This window comes from Rhipicephalus sanguineus, chromosome 8, assembly GCF_013339695.2.
Source record: "Rhipicephalus sanguineus isolate Rsan-2018 chromosome 8, BIME_Rsan_1.4, whole genome shotgun sequence".
In the NCBI taxonomy this organism is placed as follows: Eukaryota; Metazoa; Arthropoda; class Arachnida; order Ixodida; family Ixodidae; genus Rhipicephalus; species Rhipicephalus sanguineus.
Window position 1 is genome coordinate 11,854,446 of NC_051183.1, and position 25,109 is coordinate 11,879,554.

Sequence of the window (25,109 nt, forward strand, 5' to 3'; positions counted from 1 at the left end):
TCCGGGCGCTCTTTTTAACGTGCACATTTTCCTGCGACGGCTGTTTGCCCAAATATATGCACGTGGTCACTTTTGGAGGCAGCGTGAGCATCAAAGCACGGTTTGCGTGCATTGCGATGCATCTCCTCGTTTTCAGCTGTTTGCCGGACGACCATCTTGTATAGCCATCTTCAGCGCGGTGGAAGAGGCGCAGCAGTAAGTACACGTGCGTGGCCACTGCCGAACAAGAGTTTGCCGCAGGGGCGTAGCCACACTCTAAGAAAAAAAAAGGGGGGGTATGTGTTACTCTTTTTGTTGAGTCCTGACTTGCCACCACGGTGTAATAAAAATACGGGCTTGCCACGTATATGACTCTCTTTAAGGAGACACTCTAACTCTCTTTTGGGTCCCACGACTCTCCGATTGGAATATGATGATCTCCAAAGAGAGTTTACGTGTTTCTTTGAAGAGAGTCATGTAACTATTTTTTCTTAGAGTACAGACATTTTTTTCGGTTGGTAAGGGGGGGGGGGGGGAGTCCGACTGACTATGTATGTTCGTGCGTGTCAGGGGCGTAGCCAGAAATTTTGTTCGGGAGGGGGGGGGGGGCACCTCCTTGATCTGAAGTGGGGGTCGGACAGGCAAATGTGATCGAGTGTCATTTTGAGCTCTGTATGAAATGGCAAAACAAAAATTCGGGGGGGGGGGGGCGGAGAGGGCACGGGCCCAGTGTGCCCACCCCCCTGGCTACGCCACTGTGCGTGTGTATGTGTACGCGAAAATGTACGTATATGAAATGTAAAAAATTCAGGGTGGTCGCTTGATGCCATGTGAAAATGAGGGCCTTGCAGTGACAGAGCGCTTTTGTGCATGTCCTCAGCGCACTTTGATGCACAATTTCAATGAGAGGGCAGCGGTGTTGCGTATATAGCTCCACCGTTGCGCTTATTAGCATACACTACACCGTCTTGAGCGATGTGTAGCTGTCAACCTGTTTCAAAAGGTAGCGCCACCATAATCACGATGAGCATCATCATCATCACCAGAGACTGCAGGCATGTTACTACGGTCCCTAGAATATATTCTAGGGACCGTAGGAATACTGCAGGTGTACCCGGGAGTATACTGGGAGCCATGTTCACAGAACGGCGCAAGCACGGCACACGCCCGCAGTCAATATGAATTTCCATCTGAACTTAGTGAGGTAGCCGACTGGGCTAGATGGTTATTCGTACTGATAGTGATATCTGACAGGGAATTAAGTTTCTTGGAACGTCCGCCGCGGTGGTGTAGCGGTTACGGTGCTCGGCTGCTGACTCGAAGGTCGCGGGTTCGATCCCGGCCACGGCGTCGCATTTTATGTAGAGGCGAGAATGCTCGAGGACCGTGTACTTAGATTTAGGTGCACGTTAAAGAGCACCAGATGGTCGAAATTTCCGGAGCCCTCCACAGTGTCCCTTAATATCGTGGTTTTGGCGCGTAAAACCCCAGGAAAAGTTTCTTGGAATGTGCAGGTACGCGCAGCACAACACAGGTGATTCCCATGGTTTTGTTCTGCTGTCTCTCTCTCTTTTTTTGTAACTTCATGTCAACAAATAATCGATTGGGAGTCAGCGCTTGTCTAATGTGTCCGCTTTTCAACCCCGTGTTTTTTCGTGTTGTTTATCATGAATCTGAAACATTGGCGGCGTAGACGGAATGGGGGGGGGGGGGGGTTGGATTAATGCCTCCTTTATAAAGGATGCGTCGGTTCGTTACCCCCCCCCCCTCCCCCCAATAAAAAAAAGTTCTGGTTACAACACTGATCTGAAATACCCCAAAGATACGCTGGTTGCTTGCTCTGTTCGCTGCTCAACTACGTAACACAAGAAACTGTGCTCGAATAAGCTGAGCGCAAAAAAAAAACCTAAAACAAAAATAAATGATAAAACAAACAACCTTTCCCGGGGCTTCTGGTTCGGTGTGTTTGCTTTATCGGCCTCGCTAGCAAAGAACCAGATTGGTATTCGCACTTTAGAGTTCAAGCTTTGTCCCATCTGTGGGCAAGCTCTGGAGACAATCATCGACAATCATCGTAATTAGTTCCCGCACCATTTCTCTCTTTAATGTACACACTGTACATCTGTAAAGGCTATGCAAACACTATCAAAACAACGCTTTTCGAGATGGTTTGTATTACAACAGCGGATGGCTGTAGCTGAGAAATTATAGCACGTTTAAAAATTGGCGCTTAGGTAAGGCGGAAGTGACGCACTGCGTTGCTAGGGCCCTCAACATGTGGTTCCGGTTGGCGGTCTGTTTTGCCGCTTTTGCTTCAACGGCGCGTTCTCGGCAAACTTTCACCGACTCGCAGCTGCGGATGTTTTCCAACTGCAAATTCCACTGAACTTGCTGGCTGAAATGGAGTCAGAGGTAGCCTCCCTACGCGCTCAAGTGGCGGCAAAAGACGCAGAAATACAGAGACTTCGACAGGAACTGTCGCACGAACAGGTAACTTTGCAATCTCACTCAACGCTTCTCAAATGTAAGTATTTTTTCTTGTTGTTGCAGGCTCTTGCGGGTGTGATTGACGCAGCTTTGACCAAGGACGATGTGTCGCGTTACAGCAGGCAGATGTTGCTGCCCGGATTTGGCGTCCGAGGTATTTGAGGCTATTCCAAAAACTTGCAAGCGACTGGTATCGATTGTCAGCCGCTAGCGCTGCCTTTTACAACAATGGGTTTGTACAGCTACAAACCCGAGCCATTTTATAGTGGCCACGCTAATGGTTATACTTTCGTTTGCAGGACAGAAAGCGCTTAAATCGGCATCCGTGCTAATCGTCGGTGCTGGTGGATTGGGATGTCCGTGTGCGGCGTACTTGGCTGCTGCAGGAGTTGGTATGTGTGTGCCTTACTCGTAGCAAAAAGCCACTCACTGACCCATTAAGCTCAGTAACAGGGGCGTAGCCAGAAATTTTTTTCGGTGGGGAGGGGGTTGAACCATACATTATGTATGTTCGTGAGTGTGTTTGTATGTGTGCGTGTATATATACGCCAGCAAAATTGAAAAATTCCCCTGCTCGGTAATCAAGGATACGGGTCGGTTCTTTACTGGGTGATCAATCAACTCGTTCTGCATTTCCTGAAGCAGGTCTTTCGTCAAAACAGAAACCTGTAATACTTGTCATAGCAATACGATGACGTATATGTTACTGAAGGTGGAATTATTCGAGCCTTCTATCGTAATTCTTAGAAGCTCAGAATTGCAGTAGCCTACATGCCAGGGATTTTACACCCCCCCCCCCCAAAAATAAAATATAAAAAAAAAAATAAAAACAGAATTTGAATTTCTGTATCAACCCCTGGCAGTAGCTTTTTGCAGCAGTGTCAGACAGTAGAGTAGTATATTTGGCATTGTGCTCTATTGCTTACATATGGGAAATTAAAATCTTACTTATAATAATGAGCAGCTGAGTGTAGTCTAGTCTCGGGCCACGTTTTAATATATGTGTATCATGCACAAGGTTTTCACGTAAGGTCCTCCAAGCGAAATAACTGCTAAAAAAAAGAATTTACGAAGACTATCCCCTTCAGTTACTGTGTGCTGGTTTGTGTAAGCGACCTGCTTTTGCGAGCTTTGTCCATTGGAAGTAGGAAGCTCACCATGGATATTAAGGTGTGGGTAAACTGCGCCTTGTGGTTTTTTGCTAAATGCCAGCAACTCTAGAAAGCCCCAAAAAGCTCAAGCAACACTGGACTCAGCCGCCATTGTGCACGAAAACAAATGAAAAAGAACACGCAAGAATGTGGCGCTTGTGCTAGTGAAAAGTAGTATGGACGTGAGATAAACGTTTCATTTCGATGTGAACATATTGTGTGATCCAAGTGGTATGCTTGTCCGGCGAAACACTCGGGACTGCTCATGCACAGTGGTGGCCGTTGGCTGCTTCCTGTACACACGCACAGATGGCACTGCAACGGATTCGGTTTTGGACATATGTGTCATCGCTTGACAGGAGGACAGCCATGCCGCGGATTCGGAGCGAGGAGACGGAGTTGGCCGTGTGTGATCTTTCGGAACATCTTACAGAACATATGCATCGTCTGTACCAACCCGCACAGTCAGCATGCGTGTCCGCAGAGGAGAATGAAGCAAACATCCCCTGCCCGAAAAATGAGATCATGAAATGGAAAGTGACACGAAGAGCGGTGGACAGGGCAATCTCATGCATTTATGCACACACGGCCAAAGGACTCGATGGCATACCCGCCGGTGTTGTAAAGCACCTGGGGGATGCTGCCCGAGATCACCTTGCCGACATCTTCTCTGGCATTGTGGCGGGTGACACAGTCCCTACAGCCTGGCGAACAGGAAGGGTGTGCCTGGTGAGAAAGAAAGGCGGGGATGCCGGGCTTCTCCGAGACTACAGGCCTCTGACTGTAACAAGCGTCTTATACCGTGTCTTTGCACAGGTATTGAAGGCCTGGATGAGTGGTTGGGCAGAGAACAACAACGTGCTCACAGACTTGCAGAACGGGTTCCGAGCTGACCGACGGCTGGAAGACAACCTCTTTGTGCTGATGCAAACCATAGCAATGGCTCGCAAGGAGTCCAGAAACCTGTATGGTTGCTTTCTTGACGTAGCTAAGGCATACGACAGTGTCCCACATGAATCCCTATTCCAACGGATGGCAGATGTCGGAATGTCAGAAGTGTGGGTCGGCCTTATGCGACGGCTGTATAAAGATAATTCAGTTATAGCGTGCTTTGACGGAGCCCAGTCCAGACCAGTAATGGTAACACGGGGTCTTAAGCAGGGCTGCCCTCTCTCACCCCTGCTATACATGATTTATGTCTCTGGACTGGAACATAAGCTCCTAGCATCCAGTATCGGCTTCTCATTCACCCACCTGTACGATGGAATGTCCGTGACTTGGAAGCTGCCGGGTTTAGTTTATGCTGACGACCTGGTCTTGCTAGCCGAAAGCCCAACGGACCTGCAACAACTGGTCACCCTCGCTGCGACCCATCTGTACCACCTGGACCTGGCCTTCAATGCAAAGAAGTCTGCTGCGCTACAGTTGTCAGGCTCCTACCCTACTGCGGACATATACCTGCCAGGAGGAGATCAGATACAATGGGCCACTGAATATCGGTACCTCGGGGTGGTATTGAGCACCTCTGGTGACTTGTTGGGGTTGCATGAAGAAAATCTGCGCAAGACTTCGCAGAGAGCAGCAAACGTGCTGCGCCGGAAAAGCCTATGGGGATGCAACCGTTTCCTCCTCATCCGCGACTTGTGGAAGGCTGTTCACGTCCCAGGCCTCACATTTGCCAATGCCATACTGTGCCTCAGTGCGACAACCAGGCAGTGGCTGGAGCGTGGCCAACGGGAGGTGGGCCGCATGGCCCTTGGATGCCACGGGCGTGTCGCCATAGAGGCCATTCAGGGTGACCTGGGATGGTCCTCATTTGAGGCGCGCGAGGCGAGAAGTAAGGCTACATACGAAGGACGCCTGCGACTCATGGACGACGAACGGTGGCCCAGGCGACTGTTCAGATATGCGAGCCTAACCGGCACACAAACGCAGTGGTGCAGGCGCCTGGGCAACCTGAAAAGAAAGTTTGGCTTCTCTGCAAAACCTGTGATTGAGGACAAGATGTACAAGTGGGCCCATGCCGTGAAGACGCAGGTGTGTGAGGAGGAGACGGAGCAGTGGCGGCGTGCCATGGAAAATAAATCCACACTGCTCACATACCGCACTCACAAGGCTGACATTGGCACGGAGCCCCTTTATGATAACAGCGGTGGCAGTGCACTCCTTTTTGAGGCACGTGCAGGAGCTCTGCGTACATTGGCATACCGTCGCAGGTTCGACACATCTGTGGACGTGGCCCGGGCCATATGCCGAATATGCGGCGTTGAGGAGGAGACCACAGAACACCTCGTCCTCCGCTGCGCTGACCTGTGCCCGGGTCACGGAGAGGGCACCACTTTCCCGCTGGCACTGGGATTCCGAGCAGATACGGCGAACACAGCGGTGGCCAGAGCCGTCGACGTTTCAAAACAGAGATTGGTGGAGTGGTGGCGCAGAACGCGCAGACAATGCCGACGCGCAGACAATGTAGACGTTCAGACAATGTCAATGTAGCCGGTCTGAAAGGAGACACTAGCTGGCTGTTGCAAACGTGACATTTCGTTATGTGTGTGTCTATGACAATTTTTTTTTCTTTCCTCTTTTTTTTTTTTTTTTTTTGTTAAGGCACTTGACAGCTGCCTACCCGTTACAAAGGGCAGGACCACAATTCATCATCATCATCATTTTGCAACTTGTCTATTGAGTACTCTGACGCAACTACTTAGCTGAAGGCACTGCCATGTCTTATGATATGATCGAAGCGCCGCATTTCTTTAGCCATGCTGAAAGTACTCTTTTTCCTGTCTAATGCTTTAAACCAATGAGTAACTTAATTTTGTGCCTTAAGCTGGCCATCCAGGTCTTTTTGCCTAGAGAAACTCAGCACGAATGCCTACATGCTACCTAACATGTCTCTGAATTATGAGGACTTGCTACAAAATGCAGTGCACAAGCGTACCACATTGAATTTCTTTCAGTGGCTAGTGTCTTGTGAAGATGATGCAGCTTTGATATTCATTGACAGTGCATCATAATTTGTAACTCAAGGAGGTATGATGTCCCATTTGTAAAGCTTGCCACTTTTGGTGCTGCTACTCTGATTCATTTTCATATGCTTATCAAGTAGTGCCCATCATGACACAGCTGTTTCTTGATTTCAGCTAAAATAGGAATTGTTGATTTTGATGCTGTGGAGAAGAGCAACCTCCACCGACAGATCCTCCATTCTGAGGCCAAGGTGGGCCTGTCCAAAGTAGATTCTCTGGTGATTGCTCTTAGGGAGTAAGTCCTACGGAAAAATTTTACCGTACCATTTTGTCTACAGTGTACCACTAGACTGCTGCTAGTCAATAGTGTTTGCCAAGCAGTTGTATTATCAATTCCCTGGATGCGAACGAATGAGGGGGGGGGGGTGATCGAGGGCTCGTTTCTTTGTTAGACACAACCTAATGAAATCAACAGACAGTGAAGCTAAAAAATGTATAGGGGACATTACTTGTATGTTTTAACTGTAGCACAGTAATTATGACACGTATGGAAAGGTATTAAAGTGGATGAAAAATCAACTTGCCATGGCTATGTAGGGACCCAACCTCTGAAGGTTGTAGGTTCGTTCTCTACCTGCGGCAAGTTGATTTTGCATCCACATTACTTCCCTTTCATTTATGTAATAATTACTATACTGCAGTTAAAACATACAAATAATGTCTCCTATAAATTTCTTAGCTTCACTGTCTGTTGATTTCATTAGGTTCCCAGGATATGGGGACACATGCACGTGGTATTGTTGTTTCAGCAGCCCGCTGCAACCAATTTATAAAAAAAAGGACAGCAAAATTATAGCCAACGAACAAGAATAGTTACTAAAATTGACTTCTCTATAGCACTGGCCCACTACAACATTCTTCCAAAATTCTAGTAGTGTGGCACAATGTATGTAGGATCCTAGGACATCTTAATATCTTGCAAGGCAGTAATGTTATATATTCAAATGTCCTGGGAACCGGCATGGTTTGTGATGAAATACTGGATTTTTAGCAGAATGTTCCAGTGGATCTCTGCTATGTCGAACCGCAAGTCAATTTTGAGAATTAGATTTATTCGCCAGATGTGCGTTTTCTTCACATATCTCCCATTCACTTACTGTGGCACGCCGCAGCTGAGAGATGGCAACACATCCACATGTCCCCAAGTACCGTCTGGCTTTTCCAAACTTGGAGGAATTTCGATAACCTCGCTGGTGCACTAACATTATTTATCTTGTTTTGTGGTGAGTTGTTACGATGTTCTAAAATGTACAGACCGTCATTTCATGAGTAATCATGTTAAAGGGCAGGATATGAAACTGGCTGTGTCATTCTCAAGATAGCGAATCACTTCTTGAGGTGTGAACGTCTTAGATGAAAGCATTTAATGTAGGCTGGAATAATAAGTAACTTATGGCGCTTTCTCGAGCTTTACATTCAACACAGATGCAGATTGAGCTGGCTGAAAGTTAGCGCAGTAAAAAATTAATTGGACCTCGCTAGTAACGAGAACAGCTTTAAGCTGCTATATGCTATATCGCCTGGTTGTAGGGTACACTGAGGCATGGATAAAGGGTTTGTTTGTGTTAGAAACAAACCTTTTTTCTTTGTGCCGAAAATGCCTAGGCTACCAAAATGGGAAAATAACAACTTGTTGTGTCCACATGCCACATATGACTTAATTATTAGCCTATAGAGGAATGAGACTTGTAAAAGTTAGTTTTGCAGAAACACATAATTATCAACTCTTTGACATGTTTGTCATTAGTTGGCTGTTCATTATTTAGCTTTAGGTAAATATGTGAAGTTCTTTACAGAAGGGTGCATTCTGGTAGCAACCACTTCTATTCACATAGAGCCCTCCGTTGCTTCATCAATTGTTTGTTTTGTATATCTCTTGCACTACCGTCTCTGCACCAAACCAGAAATTTAGTATTAGAAAAGAATAATTTCTCAGAGAGATTAAAACAACAAATTGTTTTAATTACGATAATCTGCGTATGCAATTTCTCATTTCCTGCTGCTTCATTCGGGCATGCTAGTTCTCATGAAGCATCACAGCTTTTACCGTTGCTGTTAATGGTCATTGTGTGTTTGCCTTGTTTCTGTAGGTTGAACTCTCAGCCGGAGTACGTCCGGCACTCGGCAGTCCTCGACAGCTCCAATGCCTTGGACATCATTGGCAGGTCACGGAGTCTCTTGGTCATTGTATGAAATGGAATAGGAAACGATGTACTGACTACAGCTTAATGCCTATATAAAGGTTGATATTATGGACATACAATATATGTTCTCCAGCTTCGTATATCTGGAGCCCACTTGGTTGAGGAACATCATCGCATGAGCTTGTTGATCAAACTGGCTCTGTGGGATAAGGCAGACTTATCATAATTCGAATACATTCATGCCTTTTGTGCTTTTTGTGTTTTCTTAAAGGGAATCTATGGTTGAGGGCAGGCTTGGAAACAGTGAACATGTGGTGAAGAAGATAATGCGGGAAGGACAGCATTCACACCTGCTTTATTTAGTATTTATTCGAATATAGGTCGACCTTTTTTTCCCAAAAATGTTGCCCATAATCAGCTATCGACCTATATTCGTGACCAAAGAATCTCGACCTATATTCGCGATCAAAGCGACCAAAAGCACCGCACCTATGCCATTCAACTGCCGCGCCTGCTGTTCTTCAAGCAGTTCCTGCTACATACGCACATTATATACCATAAAATCTGGTATAAAAACCGTACCCGTTCGCCTTTTCCGACTAAGTAACTAAGAAAAAAAAAGTTATTTGTGCAATAGCTGCACACCGCCTTTTCAAAGCCCCCGCAAAATGCAGCCGCTCCGCCATGTTTGCGCTGGAACCCGTGATTTCCCTAGGTAGGCCGTGAAGTCCCTAGCCCCCTAGCCGTGCTGCCTGCCGACGTGCAGCCGCACTGGCACTGGCCTAAGGCCTCACTCTTTGTTTGTTGTTTGATCTGACGTGACGGTTCGCATTTGCAAATGCGCGGTTGCGACGGTGTCACGTCGGTAGCGCTACACAGCTGACTTCAAGCGTCAAGTGATACTTTTTGCCGAGAATTCCAGCAATTGTGCCGCTCAGCGCGAGTTCGACGTAAAAGTTGATTAGGGGTTGGCGGAAGCAGCGGGACCGACTGTTCGCGTGCAATGGATGGCGTCGTGCTTTTCGCGGCCCAGCAACTGGCAGGCATGACGCTCTTGAAAAAGAACTGAGGCTCCGGGCGTCAAGGAGGCCCTGCAGAAGGCCAACAGACCTGGTCGTCATACCGCTAGGTATGACGTCCCGGCTACATTAAGGACCGGGTGGCGAAGAGTTACAAAGAGTGGCTTGAAGGAGGATGCTGCAATGACACCGACGGGACGCCGCGAGAAGGGCTTCCCTCAATGAAGTTGCGACGTGGGTGAAGGACGCGCGGAAAGACTTGCCAGCGGAAATTATCGTGACTGGCTTTAAAAAGTGCTGCATTTCCAACGCAATCGATGGCAGCGAAGTCGACGTCATTTGGGATGCCGAGGATGCCTGCGAAGAATCCGACAACCTTCCTTGCACATCTGACGAACATGACACTCCCGGCAGCGACTAGGGCGCTAAGTTAATTGTAAATAAAGGTGTGCTATGTTTCAATTTTCCTGTTTCTAAAAAAAAAAAAAACATGGGTCGACCTATTTTCGAATATTTTTTTTTATTTCTGGTAGAGTGCTATAAGTAGGGGTCGACCTATATTCGTGCCCGACCTATTTTCGAATAAATACGGTATATCGTTGCTATAACTTATGAAGACTGCCATCGGGCTTAACTAGCGCAGTTTTGCAGATACCAGGTTGTGGTCGATGCCAGTGACAATGCGGCCACCCGATACCTGGTCAACGATGCATGCGTACACCTGGGCCGCCCCCTGGTGTCGGGCAGTGCTCTGCGTTGGGAAGGACAGCTGACGGTGTACGGATATCGTGGTGGTCCCTGTTACCGGTGTCTCTTCCCACAGCCACCCCCCACCTCCACCGTCACCAACTGCTCGGAGGGAGGCGTCATAGGCATGGGTACGTGCAACGTGCTAACCCCATTAATTAACCTTTTCAGGCATTGCCTAAGAATTTTCTGTAGATGTACCAAATTTCCACATTATTTCAAAGCACTCGGTAGTCTATTGCAGCAAAAATAATGCTATAATACCTTGAGTTGTGTGGTCTATAGCTGTTAATCTTAATTAAATTGTAAATAAGTACCTATTTAGTCAGTCATTAGAAGTCATTTATGTTTTGTTTTTGCTTAAATAGAATCATATCTCGGGTCAGAAATATAGTGCACTTTCATTTTCGGTTATATTAAGTTCGAGCAAAGAAAAATTATACTTTTGACGTGGCTCGTGGAAAGCGGCTCGTCGAACATGATAGTGCCTTCAGCAAAGTGATCATATGCAGCAGTAGTCTGCAAAATGAAGTTAAGTGAAGAGACATTCCTTATGCAGGAGGTTCAAATAATCCAAACCTCAATTAGAGATGGGCAAATATTCGGGCGTTTCGAATATTCGAACGATTATTAATGTATTCGAATTCACTTCGATACGAATTTAGATTATTTGAAATAAACGAATATATGTATACATTTGACCGCACGTAACCCCCTTTAAAGGTGGTTTCACTGCGGTATTTGGTTGCTGTGCCATGAAACAACCCATCCAAGGGAAATCTGCACTGCCGCGAAGCCACACTTCGAGGTTAAATGTACAGGGTCGACCACATCTAAGCTGAACACCTCATTAGTATTCAAACCGGTAAAACTAGTACGTTTCTTATACTTCACGAGTGCAATGCCCGTTATAGAACGTCTAATCATGGTGGCGACAAACACAGTAATGATTTTCCGAATTATGTATTAAACAACAGCTTCAATGAGGTCTTGAATGCTAATGAGGTGTTCAGCTTAGATGTGGTCGACCCTGTACATATATATATATATATATTTTTTTTTTAAGTTTAAAAGCGTGTTATATGGGCTTATATGCGCTAAGTATAGTGATTTTTAAATTGTAACGTATTGCACCACTTATACCTTGCACCCTACTGTTATTCAAATCTTGATACTATTCAAGGCTGCTTCCACTTCATTTCAAACCAAAAAAGTGACATTCACTCTTACCTAGTTCGAATCCTTAAAAATATTGTGCAAGGGTCATGACAAAAATGCTCATTTTCAGTGATTCCACTCCTGCGCCAACTGCGCCAAAGTGCGCCAAATTGTAGTTACTGCGCCATCCTGATAATATCGACGAAAATTGCGCCAAACTGCGCCAAAGTCTCGGGTTTGGGGGTGTCTATCACCGGCAATCGCACCGCCGGCGCGTCAGAACATGTGCAGCTTGTTCTTGGGGCTGCCAAAGTCGCAACCATGGACCAAGAATTATTCCGCTGAATAAATAGCGCTCGCGCGTGCGTCCCGAGTAAGCCACGATGCCATGCACGGTGCCGACGCAGCTTCTGTTCTGCAAGTCGGCTCGACAGCAAAACGCGCTCTCCGCAGAGGCTCGTGACGTCTAGGCCTATCGGTAGCGAGAAAGTGCGACGGGGATTCATCGGCGGACGTCGTGTGTTCCAGAAACGCTGCTGATAGCTCGTTTCAAGCGTCACACGGCACGCAAGGAAAGCAATGTTCAGTAATAACTGCATGCGTGCCGCTGAAATGTCTGTCACTTCTGTTTCTGGACATCGCGGAATGAAATCTGGGATCGCTAGCAGTAGATGAGGAACAATATCGAATTTTCCTTGCTTCGCGTTTATGGAACAGCACGCGAACGGTGGGAACGCGTTGACACTCTTCCTCAGATACACTTTATCCATGGATCTTCATCCAGAAGAGCCTTTTCGTAATTCCTTCCACCCGCAAATCAGAGTTTGTAATCACTCTGCGGTAAATATCCCCTAAAAGGCCCTGCCCTTTCAAGCTCACGTGCTAGGGTTCCAATTCTGATTTTTGCTTGCTTTTTTTAAAAATGTAATCTCATTAATAAAAGCATATCTCCTGGTCGGAGCAGCCGCAAATGCGCAGCCGCAAATGCGCAGCTGTCAGTAGCGGGCCCGTCGCTGACGGCCCACAGTGAAGCAGATACGCCATGTTACACGTCCGCCCCTCTCTTTCGAGGGTCAATAGCTGACGGTTAAAAAAACTCAGTTTCGCTTAAGGGCGAAGCAATGAATGCGATACCAACAAATTGTATTGTTAAACGACGTAAGGCTAGCAGCTAACTCTTTTGGATCCGATCTCGCGTAACTCAACAAAACGCTGGTTTAAGGGAATATGGCCGCCCCAGGAACCGAAGCGTTTTCGTGCTCTGAGTTCTCTAAACGCGAAGTAAGCGTTGAGAGCACAGCAAGTTTACGAACAGTCTCTTGATGTCTCGAGATAGCGGGCGCGCAAGCGACTGCGCCCTCCGAACGATGTGGTCCCCCCCCCCCCCGCTCCCCTGGCGTCCCTTCGTGCTCCTTATGAAAGACGGGCGGGGCATTTCCTTTCTGTTTGGTGAGCAATCGACAGCAGGCCCGCACGCGGGAAGATGTTATCTCATGCGCTTTCTGTGCAACGGAGACAGAAGGCCGCTTCAGCCGCGTTCGTCGCCAGTGCTCGCGACCTTTACCAGCGGCTAGAATGCGCGTAGTGATGTTATTAATTTGGACTTTTATACAGAAAATTACGGCGATGGCAACGGCAAAAATCCGCCGAGAGTGTCTATATATTTGCTATCACAATAAAAATTTTAAAAAATTGAGGAGCCATTTCACTCTGTGAAGTGGATGAAAGCGAGGCTGTTTCGCGCATGGCACAGAGGTGACATGGTGGAGGACAGTTTGGTATGTAAGGCCAAGTTGTTAACGGCCAGGCTGTTAACGTTCAATACGCAATATTAATGCGAAAGCCTTAGATGCCTTTATCAAACACGAAAATTGACCGTCGGCGGCGTCAATCGATTGATGCAAAAAATAATCATCATACGATGGCGTCATCACGACGTCATATATCGTGATGTCACGTGATGACGTCATCACCTGACATTGTCACTTTACACTGCTTCCGTGATCGGTGCGTCGATCATGGAGCTAGCGCAAAACCAGGTGAGGTGCAGAAACCTTGCAGAGAGGGAAGGGGAGGATCTATCCGTCGATCGAGAAGAAAAAGAACCTGGCTTTCGCCTTGGAGTTTTCTTAGGGGAATGCATTAGGGACAGTGTGGCTCTTTGGCATTGAGGCACTGCTGTACATCACGGCGTTTGTCTACCCCGTCTGCTGATAACCACATAGATGTACTTAGAGTGTTATTTCATAAAATGTAATTTAATTGATCCGGCATTCTGTTTATTTGTTAGTGTCGAAAATAATCGCCGAAGAGGTTAATCCAGAACACTCAACTGCATGAGCCCTTATTTTTTCATTAGCGAGTGAAGTATGGAGTTCTGAGATGATTTTTTTCCATGAGATTTGCAATGAATCGAAACATTTCTAGCGTTCATAAGAGCCCCATAATAATATTCAGGGGCTTGAATGTTAATGCAATATGCTTCTGTATTGCACTCCAGAATGTAAAATTTGCTGCTCCAGAGTGCTCCCAGATGCAAAATTATCTGCTCCAAAGTGCTCCAAGATGAACATTTTTGCTGCTCCAAAGTGCTCCAAAACGGAAATTTTGCTGCTCCAAAAATTGCTCCAAATCACAAGTCCTCGGTAGCATCACTGCATTTTTCTTAATAATATCCGGTAAATACTATTCGAACTATTCGATTCGAAATTATTCGACCAAATCACTATTCGCTTCGGATTCACTTCGAACCTCAAGTTTACTATTCGCCCATTCCTAACCTCAATGTATCTTGCTCTTTCGTAGCCCCTAGTTGACACGACTAGCAAAAACAGGTTATGTGCACAAACGTGTACAGAGTACCTCAAAAGGTTAATGTTTTAATCACTGAGATCCTTAGCTTCTGCATCCTGCAAGCATGTATCTTGTGGTAGAGTCTGAGAGAGGTTAAGAGTGTCAGAGTAGAGTGTAAAAGAAGTGGCTCTTGACAGCGAAGGACAGAGCATAGTGCAGGTGTCATTGCACAAAAATGGACATTTGTTACTTCTCTGCAAGAATTCCAGCTAGCCAACATGCATACAGTGACTGGCACATGCCGAGAAACACGCTGAAAGAACACACTGAGGGCCAGAAGTGAAGCCTTTCGTGGTTTAGTCACATGTAGGACATGAAAAAGTGTGCGGTCAATCCAAGCGCATTGCCGTGTGACAGTGAAAAAGAAAGAAGCGTGCTCCTTACACACCTGTGTTATCAATGTCATTAGGCAGTGCTTGCATACGAACAGTGAGAAGCTGCATAACTATGACAGTGGCTTCCACAATTGCGTCTATGTCTTGCAGGAAAGCCAACAATAGCTACGTGAGCGTATACTTATGTAAGAAGTTGTGTAGATGCAAGAGCCTTGCGGGGATGACAAACGTCAGAGGATGTGAAAGACTTGAGTGTTCCCCAATAGACAAGCTATTTAATGAAGTGCACAGAGATTTTCCGGGCTACTCACCTGGTGTACTACTTGAGAAGGAAGCGATGACATTTGAAATCACACATATACACAAGCCACGGAGCACAGGCTCAAAATACTTACACTCCAAAAGCTAGTCAAAATGAGTCTGAAGCAGGAGGATTGTGTGCTAATGAAGTCTAAGAAGTGGAAGATAGGCAGGGTTAGCTTAGTCTAGAGCTCTCCTCTGACAGCATCGGTCGTAGCCCTCTGTGCATCAATCCCCAACAACGCAATTAAATCTCGCGTTAAGCAGCTTTTTCTACTTGGTGCAGGTTTTTGGTATGAGAAAAAAATTGTTGAGAGGTGCATCGGGTGAACGCCACATTTTGTTGAAATGTCACATTGGCTGCTGGCATGCCTCCTCCTTTCTTATTTTTACTTTCTGTTAGGGGTGTGCGAATATTCGAACTTTCGAATAGTGTTTGCTATTCGATTTGATTTGCATCGGAATTTGACTATTTGAAGTATTCGAACTTTCGGAAGATAAATACAGTCAATGTCCTATTTTTTGGACTCCCTAGGGACTGCAAAATCATCCGAAAAATCGGGCAGTCTGAAAAGACAAATTCATGCTTTTTTACTCCGCTCAAGCGGTCAGATCGTCACAGCCATATCCGAAATAGCTTTAATGCCTCCCAGTACACTTATCAGGCATTTCGGTGCGTGCCCAGGCTCTTCTGAATACATTTGGTACCTGCCGCGAACCCTGCTTAATATATGCACCGCTGACACCAGCAAAGTGCGGAATAGATTACGGCTCTCTCACATGGAACATTTGGAAACGATGACGTGGAACACAAAGACTGATGGAAGAGCGTACGACTTGTCCGGCTTTCCCCGATGCGTGCGCGCACGTAAACAATGCACACACGCATCGCCGAATCTTCGCTGATACGCAGCTGCTGCATGTAGCCGATTGTTCCCAATTTTGTGCAGCACATCGCCAACTAAGCTGACGCCGTCACTGCCGGGGCGCTTGCTGCACCATGTGCACACATTTGTCATGAAAGTGTTTGTGATGCCCACTCCATTCCTGACCACACATGGGTGCGGCGATGGTGAGCTGCTTACGTTCGTGAAGGCAATGCGTCTGTGCGGCGCACTTAGCAGTCTCGCACAAAGAGGCAGCATGAATGGCGGCACGGCCACATGCACTACTGAGCAGTTAGCTGAAGATGCTTAACCGAAGGGTTGAGTTTGGATTAGTTGGTTCATGTTATTAAGCGGGAAAAAACAGTGCAGAATTCCAACAGGACACACAAGATTAGAGAAATATTCGAAAAATATTCTATTCGATTCGCACTCAAACTTTAATATTTGAATTCGCTTCGCACCCAAAATTTTGATATTCGCACAGCTCTACATTCTGTGTATGTAATGCTTTCTTCCCTCTTTCTACCGTACAGTTCCTGGTGTTATCGGCTGTATGCAGGCACTCGAAGTGGTGAAAATTCTCACCGGACACGGAGGTGAGTGACTTCTTACACCTGATCGTCGCAACTGTTTGTTCTGTTTATTTTTTGCACATAACTGACACATGAGACAGACCATCTTTATGTATTTACTGCATAAACTGGCCTTCAGCAGTCAATTGGGCATAGAAGGCGTATCGACATCTACATTGATCAGTGCCTAGGAATTCTAGTGTTTTTAATGAAGCATTGTTGTCCGCCGCGGTGGTATAGCGGTTACGGTGCTCGGCTGCTGACCCGAAGGTCGCGGGTTCGATCCCGGCCGCGGCGGTCGCATTTCGATGGAGGCGAAATGGTAGAGGCCCGTGTACTTAGATTTAGGTGCACGTTAAAGAACACCAGATGGTCGAAATTTCCGGAGCCCTCCACTACGGCGTCTCTCATAATCATATCGTGGTTTTGGGACGTTAAACCCCAGATATTATTAATGAAGCATTGTTAACTCTTTCAGGCACCACCAATGAAGAACTATCTATTAATGCGTCAAGTTTACACAACATTATTTCAAGGCACTCAACATTCCATTGCAACAAAAATAATCTCATTATATGTTGATTTATGTGTTTTGCAGTAATCAAATATTAATTTTATTTTAATTAAATGTCCAGATATTCTAAAGTCATTCATGTTCTGTTTTTGCATAAATAAAATGAAATCTTAGGCTGGAAATATTGTGCAATTTGGTTATGGATTACATTCATTTCGAGCAAAGAAAAATTATATTTTTGACATGGATCGCAGAAAGCGATACATGGAACGGCCACACTATAACCTCATTATAACAGAGTCACATCTGACACGAAAGTAACTTCGTTATATCTGAAAATTCGTTATAAACGTGCATTCATAACACTGTATCTATGACAAAACTGTTTTTCATTTACTTTGTTATAACCAATAATTCGTTATATCCGTGTTCATTAGAACGATGTTTGAGTAGTCAAACCTGGTAGTGCCTTCAGCAAAGTGATAATGTGCAGCAGTACACTGCGAAATGAAGTTAAATGAAGACACAGATATTACGCAGGAGGTTCAACTCACCCAAACCTCAACGTATCTTGCTATTTCTTAGCCCCTAGTCGATGCAACTAGCAAAAACAAGTTGTGTGCACAATTGTGTACCAAGCGCCTCAAAGGGTTAATCTGACTTGTGTTATTCTTCACTTTGTGTAACTTTTGAAAATGGACACAAGCAAATAAGGTTCTGACAATTAAGGTTTGCACTAAGAAATGAGCGACAAGCAACAGTGTCCAAGGAATCCACTTGCCTAAAGGACGTTTGTTGCCTCTACCAACTTGTTACAATGCTGGGGCTTGTGTTGTAAGAGTTACCTGTGTCTTCTGGGAAACCAAAGATGTCTGCTCTGGAAAGCTGCTGCTGTACGACGGTGCGGACGCAAGGTGGCGACAGGTGGCACTCAGGGGAAAGCTACCCGACTGCGACGTCTGTGCCGACCCGTCAAAGCCTCCTGCAGTACGGGATTACGCTGCTTGGTGCGGCATAGGTCCAACCAACAAGGTGACTACACATAGGTACTACATATTAAGGCGAAAGTCTTAGATGCCTCATCAAACGTGAAAATTGACCGTCAGCGTCAACACGAGTGATGCAAAATATCATCGTAATGTGGTGACATCACTGTATGATGTCATCATGATGTCACGTGATGACGTCGTCACTTGACATCATCGCTTAGTCATGTGGACCGATCACGGAGGCTGTGCAAAACTATGTTAGGTGCAGAAAGCTTTTGGAGGGAGGATTAGTCCATCAACTGAGAAGCAAAAGAAGATGGCGTTGACCCTTGAGTCGTCTTAGGCGAGTGCATAAGAGGCCCTGTGAGTTTCTTAAATTAAATCCATTCGTACCACTTTGGCTGAGAAAGAAAATACCTATCTTTTTTTTTTTTTTTACTAGCACAAGTTCTATCACGTGCTTGTATGGGGCACATGTGTAAAAAACTTAAAAAATACAGAAGTTTTACAGAATTAATTTTTCTGTATGTTCCTGCCAAAATCAAACTTCATTCATTCATTCAAATTCGTAGACAACCTTTCCTGGCTGTGAAGGCAAACCAGCTGGTAGGCTGACTGAGCTTGGTATCACTTTCATTTTCTCCAATTTTACAGCATTTGTTTGCTTTTGTGAAGGCAGCTGCAGTTAAAGTGGCATAAATTCTGCACACAGTTTCATTCACGTTGCTGTGTGCTAGAGCTGAAAACAGAAGACTAATATTCAAAATAAAACATTTGGGTGGACTCATCTGTAGTTGGATCTGTGTATTGAGACTATCTCAATGCTCAGACTTGCAAAATTTTCAGGGGTCTTCTATTCTACTTGTCTGCTGCACACACACAGTGGCTCTGGAAGCTCATATATTTTAGGCTGTGCTTACTCCATGATTGGCATGTGAAAATGGAGAGACAGGGTATATTCACAAGAACTGCTTGAAACTGGGCTTTGCATTGATGACATGCCCATGTTAACTTCAAGCGTAAGTTAGATCGTACAGTAAACAAAACATTTACATGCGTATATCTCGTGTTAAAAAAATATAAAAAAATCAAGTTATGGGACTATTTGAAGCAGGGGTACCAAATGGCATAGTTTTGTTTGGCAGTTCTGCATTTACAGCTATAAATGTCATTCAAACAGCATGGCACCTTACGTTTCTAGGTATGGGGAATCGGTTGCTGCTGTCGGCAAAAAAAGATGGAGGAAGAATTTTTATTGAATGCCAAATCCAGTGCTGAGCCTAATGCCACCTTTGACGTATTTTGGCTTACTTTCTTTTCAGTGCAGTGGCCTCACTGTGCTACCCAAGGAGCTGCGGATCTCGTGCCAGGTGAATTTTTATTCTGTTGGTCGCAGCGTACGAAAGCTGCGCTTGATTTGATATAAACCAAAGCAGTCAGCTACTGCAATTGACAATGCAAACTGGGTTGTCTGTTACAGATTGTGTGTTGGGGGGGGGGGGGACTGCTAGGTGACTGGTCATAGTTATCGGCCCTAACAGTTGTGCACTGTGAAATACTAATTGAATACGTGTTAATAAATGTCAGTTTACAGGCATGCATTCTTTAGCGTACACTCTAAGAAAAGATCGAGTAAAAAGGGCGTCTTTTTGTCCCACAACAATAATCGTCATCTGGCTTGCTTGCGTTTCCTTTCTTGAAAACTCGGCGCTGGCCACTTTCCTGCCAAGAATGCTATGTCACGCTCATAGCGCGCATGTCGTTCGTGACCGGAAAGTGCCGGGCGCGCGGCGATAGTGCAAGGAAAGGAAGGCAAAATAAATGACGATTATTGTTGTGGGACAAAAAGACGCCCTTTTTACTCGATCTTTTCTTAGAGTGTAGGAACTCAAAGCCTTCACATAGGACTTGTAACAAATGTCACCACTTGCTTAAGCGGATAAACTGACACAATATTATATAGTTGTGGAAAAGCTTATGGCTAACTTCATAGCTTTACCTGACACTACAGTCGAACCCGGGTATATCGAACTCGCCAAAAAACGTTTATTAGTTCGATATATGGCATAATTCGATATAGGCCTGCTATAGGATTTGACACAAAGGCACATAACAATAAGAAAAGTACTTTATTAATATGGTGGCTCACTTGCGTGCCCTACTTTGGAACAAAATAGTCCTGGATTTTCTTCTGTATCAACGACTTCGCTGCCTGCAACAGCACGCACGCCTCCATGTTGTCCAACGAGTCGGAGCAGCTGAGGCCGCAACCTTCCACATTCACGCAATAGCGCTGGACCAACGCAAGTGCACTAATCACTTCGGAGGATGTAGGCAATGGGCCATGGTCAATTTCCTTATTGCTGTCGCTTTGGCTCGTGGTCGGCACGACGTCTGCAACGTAGTCCTCATCTTGTAGCTCACCCATGATGGCGACATCATCGTCCGCACTGACGAACTCGTGGAATGTCGATCCGTCGATAGCTCCCGGGAACTCTGCCAGCTCGCTCCAAACTTCGGCGGAAACACCTGCGGTGTCTTCAGTGCTGTCATCGGAATTTGGGGTGTCATCACCAGGCATGCGGAAGCCGGCATGCCTAAAGCAGTTCTGGATCGTCTCCTTCGTGACATCTGCCAACGATCTACTCAACATAGAAAGAGCTCGACCCGATTTATGATTTCGAGTTTCGCGGCGAACGGCAAATTCTGCCTCTTTGCACAAGCCATGACGACAGCGCGCCAATAAAGTTCAGAGCACCAACAGGCAACACCACCAGCACGGACCACGCTGACTGAGGACTCGAGGAAAACAGGCAGCAACAGGCACACAAGCATAAAGAAAGAAAAAATGGTGCTCACTTCTACCGCCTCCGCGCCTCGGAGAAAGCACGACGGCCACTGATTGGCTGTAAGCGCTGCGAGCGGGCCAGGATCATTTCTTGCAGGGGGGTGTTCGCCCATGCACAACTGGGTCTAAACCACTTTTTCTAGGGTGGCGCCGGCAGTTTTCCCCGCCACCGCGAGGGAAAGCCAACTTGCTGGGGCACTTGAGGCACATGGAGTTTGATATATCGGTTGTCGTTGCTATTTTCGTTCGATGTAACAGTAACTTTTGCTATATATTCTCAATGTAAATTTACCGTGTTTAGAAATTGTTCGATATACGGGATAATTTGATATAAACGGGTTCGATATAGTCGGGCTCGACTGTATTAAGTGTCGCTGCAGTCCTTGTTGTTCATTGTGTCTGGCAAGATGCACAGAGTGACTTTTTGTATATAGTAACATATCTTAGCATTCACCCACACCACTCAGTCCAATTATTGGCCTGTCTACCAGTTTTATATGCAGCTGCAGACTTTCACATTTTTTATAGCATATGTTTTGCCGTCATGAGTGTGAGAAATGAGGGTAATGCTGAATAAAAACATCAAAAGCAAGAATTTTATGTCATTATAGTACATGTCATAGTTCACATTCTCACATATACATTGACAGCAACCCGAGTTAGTTCTGCGTGAATCTTTTGCATGTGTCTATTTCAGGATCTGAAGGACCGACTTCTGCGCAAGGAGCCCAGCAGTCTTCTGCTCGACGTTAGGCCTAAGTACCAGTTTGAGATGTGCCACCTTCCTGGAAGCCTCAGTATCCCTTTTCTGTGGACTTTCTGTGTGCCTGTGCCAAATGGCAGTTGCAGTGTAATCTCAACTAAGATCAATTCGTTCAAAACAGATAGTAGATGCCATTAAGTAATTCTGGGGAAGTCATAACAGAAGCAACTGCACAGAGTTTTTTCTAACAGTGTTGAGATTTCGCTGCAGCAAATGGCAGCTCCTGCACCCTGTGATGGGTATCCAGTGATTGAGCTGTTCACCAATGTTCTTCTATCCTTGAGTTATTTACAACTGGCAACAAATATTGGCATGAAATAGAACAACTTTCAATGCTGTAAACAGTTTGCCGACATACTAGAACTTTTTCTGAGGCAATGTCTCAGGCTTGCTAGTTACACAGGGGGTCCCCAACTCACCTCAGCTAGCGGGCCGCAGTCACGAAATATGAAGATCTTGTTCCACGGTTATGTTTCAACACATGATGACTGTATGGGGTGCCTCACGAAAAAATAATGCGTGACAATAGTCCCGTCTCTGTAGTTTACCTGAACAAAGCATTATTAATCGCAATAGGTGAGTAAATATGCGAGTAGCTTATAGCATTTTATTTTATTTTAACATTATATTCCTCGTGAAGCCGCGGGCCGCGTGTTTGAGACCTTCGAGTTACACATGAGTAATTTGCTCAGGTTACAGTATCTTCATTTGCTGCTGGTGTCCGGTGTTTCCTGATGCATGCAGGTGTAAGAGTAGATGCAAAGGAACTAGTATGTACTAACACACTCTTGCAGCTCCTAAATGGTTGTGACAACTGGTTATTTAAACTTCACATTACAAGAGTAAGAAGTTTATTGGTATGTAAATAGTAGAACAGTAGAATAGTTTAAGAATAAATTATTAGTTTCACTAATTCACAATTTTTGTACACTTTAATGTTGTGATATGCACTGTATTATGGCAATGGCTGGTTTACAGTTCATCTGCTATGGTGCCAATGTTGGTGTCTTTTGCAGTTATAATTTTTCATTTACTATGATAATGCTCAGACATTCCTCTTGAGCAGCTGGATAATGAACTCAGTTCGTTGGACGATAAACTGGCAGAGAACACAGAAGGTAAGTGTCGCCTTGTTTTGTTCTGACGTTGCATGATGTGCATTTCAGGTAGCCTACACTGTGCTTCAGAATGGTGTGTGTCATGGCAATGTTGGTAGCGATACACCTAACCAAAAACGGCTAACTGGTAAAGTTGACCACATAGAAAAACTAGAGGTCAGATTCATATACTCTGTTCTAGACAATCCAGTGTTTTGTAAACTATTAGCGAAAGCAAACTTCACAATGAAGACTAAATTCTAAGCTTAAATTAATTTATCTTCTGTATTATGGCCAATTCTAAATTCCACAGTCACGTTATTTACTTCACCTTTTTTTTACACTCATCAAGAACTAACCACAGTACCACGGCGGTCACATTTCGATGGAGGCGAAATGCTAGAGGCCCATGTACTATGTGATGTCAGTGCATGATAAACACCAGGTGGTCAAAATTTCCAGAGCTCTCCACTACGGCGTGCCTCGTGGTTTTAGGACTTAAAAATCCCAGATATTGACTATGCACAGTAAAATAATTCGTCAACCTTCAAGCCGTGTTAATACACACAAATTATTCATTTTTTCCCTCAGCAATCTCTCACTGGAATAACTTACCTAATAGTGTTGTGAATTGTAATACTGTTGAATGTTTTGTTGTTACTTCATATCATTTCGTTACTTCAAAGTTCAAATCATTCATTTCTCTTCATGACTGACTTTTTGTTTTCATCTCTGTAACAACTCCTGCAAGGGCCGCTTGAACATGCGGTATGTTCAAATTAAAAATAAAGGTACACTGTTTGCAGCTGTCCTGAGCGAGTTGGGGTGCTCTTGTAATGTGCTGAATCATCTAATTCAGGACTAACCCCATGTGAATTTCCAAATGTTCATTTCAAAAAAAGAGTGGTATTGAAAGTTTTGTGCCTTGTGTAGCACATTTAGTAGCAGCAGCTGGTGCACTTTACAGCAAGCTGTGGCGTGCGTGTTTTCTTGCGGCTGTAAGGAAAGCTTGTGAAGTGTAAAGATTGACATCATCACATAATTGCATTTGTGAGTCGAAGTATCTATTTCAAGTCTGTTTTCATTGAATCAAGCCTTTATGTTGGCCACCATGATAAAAAGGTGGAGTGCAGTCATCTTTGGTTGCCAGTATCGTTTGACATGCTGCTTTGAGCACGTTTGTTGAGATAGTTATGTTAAGGCGCATTTGTGTTGTCCATGTTTTCATGCTGTCAGAGTATGTATCAATGCGCACGTGTGTGGCCCATGTGTGGAGGTTTAAGAACGCTCCGTTTTTGCAGTGGTTGTAATATGTCGCCGTGGCAACGACTCTCAGCTGGCAGTGGAAAAGTTGAGACAAGCTTGGAGAGAAAGGGTCAAGGTGCGCGACGTCCGAGGAGGCCTGGAGGCCTGGGCCAGAACTGTCGATCCAGACTTCCCCACATACTGATCTTGTGGTGCAATGGCCAGATTATGCATTTCTTAGACTATTAACCCAGAGAGCCAGGGCATTCACCAAGTCTAAGCAACGTCCTGTCTTTCACGCGAGGTGTAGCTGAAGTAATGAAGGGTGCCCAGATTTTGAACGAATAAGTCATTTCCTTACAGACAAACTGAAAATTGAGGCTCTCAAAGTAATTTCAAAGCTAGAAAGGAATACCGAGGCCGACAGGCAAATTACATCTTGCTATGCCCACAGTAAGTTGTAATAGTCTTTTACTCACTGTGTCACTTGATGCAGAATTCATGAAGTTGCTTTAATAAATTATTGTTTTGTTTCAACAACAGTTTGTAACATTGCACTTTCCCATGACTGGCTTAAATGTTGTAGCTATTTTCCTCATCCATTCACACAAAAATAATGAGGATGATTGCACTTACGTTGCAGTTACAGCTGTACTTTTTACAGCCAGTAAGAGAGTACAGCCTTTCTTGCTCCAGTGGTGCTTGCTACACAGACTACACGTCAATTTTGGGCTGCGCTGAACCTTCGAAAAACTTTCCCATTTTGGCAAAATGTATGCTCTAAGGTCTTCTAAGTTGGTTTATATTATGGAATTTAACAACCCAAGAAAATCGCGGGCTCTGGATGAATATGAAAACACCTGGCAGACGAGGTATGTTTTTATATGCTGCTCCCATGGGGGTGGCAGGGAATCGAATCCTGAACCTAGTGTTCCTTCCAGGGTGTTGTAGTCGTTGAGCCGCATTGGCAGGTTTGAGGTCTTTGCTGCCAC

The 25,109-nt window shown here is 45.2% G+C and overlaps 1 protein-coding gene across 1 annotated transcript; it reads left to right on the top strand.

Annotated features, from left to right (window-relative positions):
* The first annotated feature begins 2,246 nt into the window (after window positions 1-2,246).
* On the top strand, window positions 2,247-24,658 carry LOC119401381 (adenylyltransferase and sulfurtransferase MOCS3). Its single transcript, XM_037668126.2, has 12 exons — window positions 2,247-2,469; window positions 2,530-2,620; window positions 2,766-2,858; window positions 6,761-6,881; window positions 8,737-8,811; window positions 10,461-10,687; window positions 16,623-16,685; window positions 18,044-18,207; window positions 19,487-19,534; window positions 21,710-21,809; window positions 22,825-22,893; window positions 24,174-24,658. Exons 1-12 carry the CDS (start codon window positions 2,380-2,382, stop codon window positions 24,320-24,322), a joined length of 1,290 nt encoding a protein of 429 aa, XP_037524054.1. The 5' UTR covers window positions 2,247-2,379; the 3' UTR covers window positions 24,323-24,658.
* The last annotated feature ends 451 nt before the right edge of the window (window positions 24,659-25,109 follow it).

Excerpts from the sequence above, each read along its gene's own strand:
- LOC119401381 (XM_037668126.2), top strand. The coding sequence starts at position 2,380 with ATGGAGTCAGAGGTAGCCTCCCTACGCGCTCAAGTGGCGGCAAAAGAC. Across the intron at positions 16,686-18,043 it reads AATTCTCACCGGACACGGAG|ATGTCTGCTCTGGAAAGCTG; the intron begins GTGAGTGACTTC and ends GGGAAACCAAAG. Across the intron at positions 21,810-22,824 it reads CCACCTTCCTGGAAGCCTCA|ACATTCCTCTTGAGCAGCTG; the intron begins GTATCCCTTTTC and ends GATAATGCTCAG.